The 10,426-nt window shown below is 39.4% G+C and overlaps 1 protein-coding gene across 2 annotated transcripts in view; it reads left to right on the top strand.

The window, feature by feature from the left end:
- The first annotated feature begins 2,167 nt into the window (after positions 1-2,167).
- Positions 2,168-10,426, top strand: part of arhgef18 (Rho/Rac guanine nucleotide exchange factor 18) — a 60,370-nt gene continuing 52,111 nt past the window's right edge. For both annotated transcript variants that reach the window (XM_023339357.1, XM_023339358.1), the window contains exons 1-4: positions 2,168-2,261; positions 7,906-8,054; positions 8,845-9,461; positions 10,112-10,259. In XM_023339357.1, the coding sequence (XP_023195125.1) occupies positions 2,186-2,261; positions 7,906-8,054; positions 8,845-9,461; positions 10,112-10,259 (990 nt within the window). In that variant the 5' untranslated portion in view covers positions 2,168-2,185. The remainder of the gene's footprint in view (positions 2,262-7,905; positions 8,055-8,844; positions 9,462-10,111; positions 10,260-10,426) is intronic.

Raw genomic sequence — 10,426 nt, 5'->3', positions numbered from 1 at the left:
GCTGATAGACTGTAAACTTTCCTGTCCAGATAGTCAGCCAATAAGTAAGTGTGGGGAAAAATGAAATGAAACTTTGACATTATTACAAAACTAACCTGAATGGTGTGACTAATTAAAGTTTTTCTTTACAACCTTTGCCACAGTTTACATTACATTACAAAAAACTGAGGCACATCAAAAGCAAAACATATTTCAATTTTGTGATAGGACTCGATGTTCGCAGAATGAACTCCAGGTTTTCATGTTTAGAACCTTGTGAACAAGTTCCTTTCAGGGTCCATCTACTCTGAATCCTGTCAGTCCAGTTTTTCATAAAACAATCATGAAACAATTCCTCTACTACAGAACAATAAATGAAGGGATAGCTCATTTGTTGTGTCATCTAAGTTGAAATGTTAATAAATTAACTCCATGCAATTGAAAAGTATAATTGATGGAGGCATTTCTTTTACTTTGATAGGAAACTAGTGACAATATTGAGAATCTATAAATGATTTTGTAAAAAAAAGAAAAAGGCCTTTTCCTTATTCTATGCACTTATCAGTATTGTGCAGAAGTTTTAAGTCAACCCCAATTTTTAAACTACTTTCAATATTTATTTATTTGTTACTCTTTTGCCTTCAAGTAAGCATTTATGCAATCTTTGCAAGTAAACTCAGTCATCAAGTCTCAAAGGCTATTTTGGCTCCAAGTTCTTTTAGTCCATTTAACAATAAAATTGAGTTATTTAGGCATAGAGAGATTTTATTTTTGTCTTCTCAGGTGAAACTTGCAAAGTCCTCAGACACAAAATGTGACAGCGAGTGAGAGCATCCTGCCACCAGAGCATCAAGAGTGATCCAGTAAGTCGTGGGGGCTGTGAGTGCGACGCTTTGTTTAAACATTGATGAAGCCATTTGAGTTGTTGTGCACACTCTTTTTTTACACTCAGGTTTACACGCAACACGGCACGTTGTTTTCTGCATAGTTTGTCTTTTGACCTGCAGAGCAGCGTTGTGGGCTGCTGCTTAGAGTGTCAGCTGCCATCACTTGTTTCAGAGCCGTGGTGATGTGTGAAACTTTACGTCTGAGCTGCACAGAATGAGAGGGGAAAAGAGGAAGCAGTTGGCTGTCTTTTTACTCTCAGTCTGAGAACCAGAGGAACACTCTCACACTCAAACTCGAAGGACTTTAGTCCTCTTTTCTGGAGCTTTTTTTTTTTTCCACTTTTAAGCACAAGAACTGATGAGAAGTCGTGTGCCGCCTTCTGTTTCATCCAATGTGAGTAGAGACTGGTTAGTTTTAGCAGAAACTTCTGCCGGTTCTCAAGCAAAATCCTCCACAGCAACAGCTTGTTTCTTGTGCTTTTTGTGCTCAGTGTGAAACACAGTCTTGTTCTAATCCATCTCCAAAGATGGCAGTGGTGTCTATGTCGTCCATCTTTGTGCCTGTGTTCTATTTTCTCAAATGCAAAACATTCGGGGAACTCGTGAACTATATGCACTGTGATCTACTTCATAGTAGCTGCAGTTGTGCTAAAATTAAACCAAAACTGCTGCAAAAATAGACAAACTGTCCTTTTTTTATGTACAGTAAGTCCCTTAAAACATTTATAATTATTTCAGAGCAGACGTGTTGGCGTGTTCTTCTGTGAGCCAAAAAGAAACAGTTTCATTGCTCTGTGCTGTCATTGCATTCACTTCCTTCTCTTTTTTTGTATCAGCCCTATTTCCCAAAACCAGGCACATATGTGAGCCGCTCTGGTGGAGTAAGAAGCGCCATTTCAATAATTTAACTTGCGTCTAAATATCTGGTGAACTTTTACTCATTTTCCCCCTTTTTTTGTTACTCACTCTCTCTGCTGTTGGCTGTGATTATAATTATAATAATCCGCATTTATTTTGTCTAAATTGTTTCATATACCTGCTGATTTTAAAAAAAACTAAAGGAAGGAAAAACTTCTAAGAAAAAGAGCAGCAGATGACAGTTTTTAGAAATATTCACTTGTGTTTTTCAACTCTAGTACTCCCACTATCGTTTCTATTTGAACATTTTACTGTGCAGTTCTTCTGTGTTGCTGCTGGAGGTAATCCCCAGCCTTCTGACTCCCCTCCCTCCACTGAGCTTCCCTCCCTCCTCCTCTCACTGGGTGCCACAGCACCAGTGTGATCAAACTCCAGTTCAAGCTGGCCTCTGCTCTGCTCCCATGGCTGACTCTCCTCTTAACCACTCCTGGCCGTCTTTCTCCAGGCTCTGGATGAAGAGATGGTCCTTCAAGAGAGGTAATCCAGGTTCAGCTTCAGTGTCAAGCCGTCTGTGACCCACCCGAGCTCGTGGAAACCGTCTCGCTTTTCTCCTCCGAGCTCCATTCAGCTCTTTTAACATGACTGCTGTTTGCCATTGTGACCTGATTGTGGTTTGCGGTGAATGACGGTTGGAGTCTTTCAGATCAAAGTTGGTGAAAGAGTAGAGGGTGCATTTTGTTGAACTGTGAGAGTGCCGAAATGCATTGTTCAATCAAAACAGAAACTGTGATTATTTATCTGTGAAGTGCCACCTTCTGTCTGCAGAGCTGTGTTTGACCTTTTGTGGTCAACGTCCAAGGTGCTCTGTAACTCATGCAGCAGCCGCTGTTCTTCTCTAAACCCGATCAGCGCTGCTGCTTGTGCTTCCCTTTCGCTTCTTTGCAGCTTGGCACTTTCAAAGGGCTCCAAATTTTCTGATCAAAAAGATGAGGGCGGTTGTTTTTGATGTGCGCTTCAAGCTCTGATCTGACAGCGCTGTTTTTTTTTATTTTTTTTATCTGCAAGCAGCATCTGTCGTGCACCATGAGAAATGAACAGTGCTTCTACTTAACTCATGCAGGCACACAAATTGATCACCACAACCTAAAACTCTTTCATGCTGTCCCAGAAAGGGCAGTCTAAAAACATACTTGCTGTGACTGCTGCCTTGACATCTGGGGCTTTGTTTTTGTCTCGTTAGAATGACCCGAACTGAAAGCTGTCACCATTTGTGAAACATACATCTGTGGGAAACGGCTCGACATGTGCAGCCTGACTAAATTAAATCACCTGATCATGGCCTGGGTTCCTCTTGTGATTATCATGTAGCACTCAATAACACTGAACTGTGTGGGTAAACATGCGCTTTTATTTCCTTCCACATCTTTTGTTGAACATCCTCTTTAAGGACGAAAAGGACTTCAAAATGTAATGGTTTTTGATGAAGAGTAGGAGAAGGTTCAGGTATTTTATTCTGCTAAAACATGACGTGTTTATTTCTGTAAATTTTGATGAGTATGGCTTACAGATGAACAAAGCTCAAAATTATGTTTCCCTAAAAAAATTTATATTACATAAGACTGATAAAAAAAAAAGAGGATGTTTAACACATATGTTCTGTTACAGGCCTGGTATGGCCCTCATGCTCATGGGGAAAACTGCAGGATTAGCCACGAGATGTTCTTGCAAGAGCACCAGGCTCTTCAGAGAGCTTTATCCATGTACTGTCCATGTACTTTCCACTCAACTTTCCAGTTGAGTGGAAGGAAAAAGTGTGCTACAGATTCAAGAGGATTATAAAAAATAATCAGCATAGAGTTGGGGAGAGATTCGCAAGGCATGGACTGAGGCTGGAGTCGGTGAAGAGTCACAACAAGAAGACATATTGGGTCACAGCTGTTGCAGCTGTCTGTTTTTAGCCACTTCTAAACCAGAGAGAATATCATAAGCTAAAAGAAAGAGGCGATGGACAATTGCTCAGTGCTCCAAGTCCTTCTTTTCAGATGAAGGTGAATTTTGCCTTTTAGTTGGAAACTAAGATTTCAGAATCTGGAGGAAGAGTGGAGTGGCTGCGGCACAGAGTTCAGTTTTATTTAGTCAATGCTGATTTTCTATTAAAATAACATGACTTGAATTTAAAATGAATAATGTCTTCTGCTGGTCTTGGCACACTGTGTGTTAGGAAGTCAGAAGTCATCAGGTCACGTCATACTTCCCTCTAGTGATGAGCTTTATGAAGATGATAAATCTATTTTTCACTTGCCCACGCTATGAAAGTACCATTACGTGCTTTAATTTACTATAAAGAGGAAGATGAGGCACCAGACCCAGCAATGCTGAGAAGCCAAAGGCCACATGTTGACCACCTCCGTGCCATGCTGCAATGATGCAGTAACTCATGCAAAGCAAACCCCAGATAAATATTATCCACAGACATTGGACATTTGTTTTTAGTAGTGGAGCATTTCTGAAATATATAATTTTCTATTAGCTTAATATAATATTTAATTTAATGTTGGGATTTAATTGGCTAAAGTCATAGTCATGAAACTCTTGAAATATCAAAGACTGAGAGTATTAAATCAAATCAATGAGTTTCACATTTTCAATTGAATTACTGATATAAATGAACTTTTCAATTATATTCTAATTTCCTGAGATGCATATGTCGAAATTAAAAAATAAATCTTTTTGCAGCGTTCAAATTTATAGTGATTGAACATATGTTGGTAGAAAATTTTCAACCAGTGATTGGAGTTATTTATTGCTTACAGATTCCTGTATAAACAACTTGGATTTAAAGTATTTTAGTTCAACACAATACATGATGAATGCCTCGTTTACTGAACACACAGCTCAGTGACTATGAATAAAAGCAGTTGTGTTAAGTTTTATGCTGAGTGTACTTCAGTAATGTTAAACTAGTTCTTCATGCACACTTTCGAGCACATAAAGCATCAAGTTGCTTGCAGCACATTTCACATGTTGACATTTTTACATGAGTTACCCGTTTTTAATCGTTTTTGCTGCAGAGTGAGACCTCTCCTTTTCACGAGGAGCAAAACTCTGAAAAACAACCGGAGTCTGAAAAAAAAGCATTTTAAACCTGAGTGTATGTGCACACACAGTCATGCTGATGTTTCATTGTTTTGTCATGTCTGAGGAGAAATGAAAGGCCAACCATAAAAGGCCACAGCGACTCTGCAGCCCAGCATTGAGCGGCTGCTGCAGAGTCTCCTCTGAGTTTACACTTAACACAAGAAGGATTTGGACACAGGCTAATTCTCCCTCCGGGAAGGACGCTGCCACCCCTGCTGCCTCGGCCGATGATTTAGTAATGTGGAGAACTGTATCTACAGTGTGTGTGTTTACACAGGAGCATCTCTGGCTGTCAGGAGGAAGACCACAATGGATTCTGCAGGTCGATAACAAAACAGGGTCCAAGACTCAGCCTGTTGTTTTGCCACATGAGCTTAGGAATCAAAATAAATAATTTGGTACATAGAACAAATGATTCTTTGTAGCTTTTGTTTCTTTTTGGTTTGTATGAGGGCACAGGGGCGCCCAGAAAACTTGGAACCTCTTAGAAAGACTTTTGGTTTGATTTGTTACTTTGGAAATCAGTCTTGTCACCCGGTGTCGGTTTTGTATGTTTAGTAAATTCATGTTTTGGTTTGGTGTTCCTATGTCTTGGTTGCTATATTCTGTTTGGTTTCTCCCGGGCCTCTGTTTTTCTTGGACTGTTTATTTGGTTCAGCCACTCTTTCACTGGTAGCTTCAGCCTCTCACTCACAGCTGCAGCAAATTCGTTTTGTACTCTCCACGCTGTTTATGGCATTGCAACCCCAAACTTTGACATGTTTTAGTGGGATTTTATTTGATAGACCAACACAATGCAGTGTATCAAGGGTAAATTATTTGTGTTTTTTCCAAATTGTCTACTATGTATAAATTATAATAATAAAAAATAGAAGCATTACAACAAGCATTCAAATATTTAGATGCTGTTTTAAGGCTAACAAAGTTAGACTCAAACAACAGATGAAGCTATGAAAATGATTTGTCTAACTTTTGATTTATTAGAAAGAATTTAAGTGCCAAGTTATATTTTGATGCCGCTGTCATCCTCTTGTGACATATTTTATCTGTCAACTGCTGGCAAAACGAGTTTAAAATTAATGAAAACACAGCATAAACGGGTATTAAGTGTTACAAAACCAAAATGGTTCCACAACTTGAATGATTAAGTTGGGATAATGATTCTGTCTTGGGTTATGAAGTATTTCACAGCCTCTTTGACAACAATTTACTCAAAAAGCTTCTAGTAAGTGAACAAGAACAGACTGTAAGGGTGACTCTCTAATATCATTTAGAAAAACCGCTTTATGTCAAGTTACCGTTTCTTATCGTTGATCTAACTAGAATGCAAAACTGAATAAAATAATCAAAGTCCCACATCTCACTTCATTTAGAAAACATCTTAAAATGTGTCCCTGGGTAGCCAAAAATGTCAACATGATTATATTTAAACATTCATGATTAGACTGGGTGGATTAAAAGGGTGGTGGAGTGTATTTTCCAGACACATAGTTCCATTTTATAGCACAATCAAGTACCTATATCCGATTCAGGGATTTCTCAAACATGCATGAAGGAATCAAAACAACCGTCCAATTTTTGATGAAGGAATAACATTATAAAATGACATAAAGTTTAAAACAGTAACTTTACATAATACCCACCCTTTAAGGTTGTATCCACAAGCTTTTAGAGATGTACATACGTATAATTGTATGATGTGTTCTCAAGTTTAGATCTCTGCTGGTTTTAACAAGTTTATTAAGATTATTAATAGATGTTATGATTGAGGAAAGATGTGGTGGTCCTAAAGTTACTTGTGGTTTGCCACCATGTGTGGTGGTGTTTGTTAATTTCACAGTGGTTGATTGCTATTACAAGACAAGCTGAATTTTTATATCAGTAAAACCATCTTTTACCAGTTGGTGCACCCTGATGCTCGTTGTATCAAGACTAGTAAAGCTGCTGCTGCAGTAAAGATAGAGCCAGATAATATGTTTCAGTACAGATGGACTAATGGTGACTCATAAATATTAATAATTTTTCACATGCAGTCAAAAAGATTCTGTGTGTTTAATTGTGATTTTATGGAACAGACAAACACAAAGTGGTTTGGTAGGTGGAAGATTTAGGAAAAAAATGGTAAAAATCCAAATAAAATTATAAAATTGTTGCATGCATTTTTGTTCAACTATTTAATTACCACTTTAATTGCAGTCCAGCAGGTCAAAAGAGGAAATTGTTAGTGACCAGTGCTTAAGAGGACTGTGAAGAATACTTGTAATTTGTATATAGGTTTAATAAGAGAAATTAAAAGTTACTGTGTTGAATGACAGTCTTAAAGAAGAGTGAGGAATGCCCTTTGAAATCTGGATTATGTAATCTGTTGCAATAATGGATCTCCCCTCCTCGGATTGGCTGAAACCCATGATACATTGCAACAGCATTACACACCAATACTGTGTGTAATGTCTGGTTTTATCAATATCAAAACCTGACCTTTTATTTGCTCTGCATTTGCCACTGATTTGTAGAGGTGACTTCAATATAGTTTATGCTTCGTACACTGTGATCCATTATTTACCACAGACAGACCACTTTTTAAACTGCTGGAACAAAGTGGAATAAAAAAGGAATAAAATCAAGCTCTACACCACCAATGGTATAGAGCTTGTAAAATAACACTGACCCTCGGAGACGTTGCTATTGGTGACTGTGGTTTGCGGCATCATGTGAATCGAGGAATCTGTTTATGTAATGGAAATGTAAAGGAGCTTTCAACAAGAGCCTGGAGTGGGGTCTGCAGTGGGGCGTTTCATCCATCATGCACAGCACAGTCCAGACTGATTACACAGGTGCTGTGTGATTGATGCATTCAGCAAGCCGTCTGCCTTTCCTCCGGCTCCTTATCTCTCCAGAGAGCCGTTGAATGTGCTGTACTTTTAGAGAAACTTTTGTTTTCAACAACAACAAAAAAATCAATTCCTTTGTTGTCCAGCGTGTACTTTCTTTTAGAGAAACGTTTGTTTTCAACAACAAAAAATTCAATTCCTTTGTTGTCCAGCATCCGAGTGCAACCCATGTAGCCAGTCCTGTGGGAATCCCAGTACCCAGCTCAGTGTCCAGGCACCCAGTGGGAAAGGATCTTCCTCCTCATTACCGCCGGCCTCCATCACAGAGGATGTATTCAGTGGCAACACCAGTGATGATCAGGTAAAGAGTCTCTAACCTCAAAGTTGCTCCGGCTCCACCACGTGAAACATACACGTTTCTTAAGTTCCAGAAACTGAAGCAATGATCTGCTAACTTTGCAAACTTCTGCTTGCTGCAGTTTGCTCAGTGTCCTATTCACAAAGCAGATGCCACTAATGACATACTGGTGCAAGCATGTGCTTTGAGTGCAGGAGGGATGAGCAATTTGCCTTCATGTTGGATGGCAGCTATTGTATGTTTCATTTGCTCTCTAGATATGACTCAACACTGCAGACACCAAACCAACAGCTAAAGCATGGCATCCTTGAAAGAGCTCAATGTCACAATCAGAATCACTTTACTGTTATTGACAGTAAACAAATTCACAGGCTATGTAATTGCTTTGATAAAAACAAAATAAATGATATCTCTGTATCAGAGGGAAAATTGAATGAGCTTTAATCAGAGAAGCAGCCAAGAGGTTCATAGCAACTCGACAGGGGCAAACTAGATGGATGAATCATTAGTTTATAATTTTTTCCTCCTAATTTCCTCCATAATTTTAAAAATGTGAAGAATAAATCTGATATTAAAAAACAGCTATAAGTAATCCTATTTAAAGTATTCAAAAGGCACAGTAATGCTGTGGAAAGTGACTTCTTAACCAAAATCGAGTTTTTTTTGCTCTGTACATAGAAAAACTAATGATTAACGTCACCCTGAACACATCATCGACATAATAAAACATTGCATTCATTTGTTCTCCTCTTTCACATTGTTTTGTCTCCTTTCTCTCTTTGCGATCATCCAGGATGGATCCTCTGTACTCAGTGACTTCGACTGTCCCTGTGTGGACGTGGGCAGCAGCCTAGAGGACCTGCAGGGTCTCAGTTCCTCCCTCAGGGACTCGGAGTACTTCAAAGACCTGCAGGGAGAATCACCAGCCTCACAGGTTGCAGCGTCAAAAGACACCTCTGCATTCCCAGAGAACAACACACAGCAAACTGATAACTTACAGGAGCCTGTAAACACAAACAGTCAGACCAAAAACCAACCCACGACTCTAACCACAGACTTCCTACAGGTCAATGCAACATCATTTCCTTCCTTGGAACAATTTGCAGATGAACCTCCCTCTGACTCTGTTACCCAGCTCAGCCTAAAGCCGCTGTCAGGTTGTGTCACTGACGGCGATGACTTCGCTGCCTCTGCACTCAGCCTCAACTGGACAGTTAATCTAAATGGACTGCTGGAATCCTTGGAAACAGTGAAAGCGGTTGAAGAACTGGACGGCGTAAAGGACCTGGGCAAAATGGAGTTGGATGGGGAGCCAGACATGGACAGTTTTCCGATTTTGGTCAGATCCATGTCAACGTCTCGGAGGCACAGCTGGGGGGTTCCTCTGTCGCCCCTCAACTCTGGCAGGAGGTAAGATGAGCAATAGGTGGTAGAAAAAGTTCATCTTAATAAGTCATCACAAACTAATCCATGTTCTGAGTAAGCCTTGAACTAAGATGTGAGCATTAATGCTACTTGAAGATTTCTCTGACAGTTTAGACCAGAGATCAGCAAACTTTAAAACCCACAGAACTATTTTCATTCTCATTTGTGTGTATTATTTATCCAGCACTGCAAAAGCTACCCCGCTCCTTCAAGAACAGATGGTTATTTAACTTAAGAAATACCAACTGTAAAAATGTGCTTAAATGGTAAAAACAAAACCCTATTTTATTTATGTTATTGGTTGTGAGGGGGAAAGAAATAATGAATTTACGTCAACCTGTTGTGAAAACTGTGTTGAAACTGTTTTAAAATAGAAATATGGAGAAATTCTGCGAGAAGAACTGCTATTTGTAATTTTTGTTGGTTCACCAACCACTGCGGACGTCCTAAAGAGCCACATGTGGCGCCAGAGGTGCAGCCTGCAGGCCTCTGCTTTAGTCCAATGCAGCAATTTTTTATGGTGCCATTTAAATAAAAGTGAAATAGTACATTTTATTTAAAAATATGCAGAGAGCCTCATTAAAATATTTAACCGCTTTATTTGACATTTTGTGTTTGCTTTGCTGTGCTCTCAGACTGAGTCTGGACACGGCAGCCATAGACAGCGATGAAGATGGAGACGATGATGACGAGCAACAGAGCAGTCTTTTCCAGTCCTCCCAGCAGCAGTCTGACAGCTTCTCAGCAGGAGCCGGAGATGAGCCAGATGGTTTCAGTTTGAGGGTAAACAGTCACTCTGCTACCAACCAAAAGACTTTTATTAACACTTCTCAGGCTTTCTTTGCATCGATGCTGACTGAGAATTTCAGTAAAATGTCCACATTCTAAAGAACCACTACAAATTGCTTGATTTACTTCAAGTTTTGCCTCGTTCATGTCTTAGACATGAA

The sequence above is a fragment of the Xiphophorus maculatus genome, chromosome 9 (assembly GCF_002775205.1).
Source record: "Xiphophorus maculatus strain JP 163 A chromosome 9, X_maculatus-5.0-male, whole genome shotgun sequence".
In the NCBI taxonomy this organism is placed as follows: domain Eukaryota; kingdom Metazoa; phylum Chordata; class Actinopteri; order Cyprinodontiformes; family Poeciliidae; genus Xiphophorus; species Xiphophorus maculatus.
The sequence above is the reverse complement of the archived record's forward strand: the minus strand, read 5'-3'. Positions and strand labels throughout refer to the sequence as shown.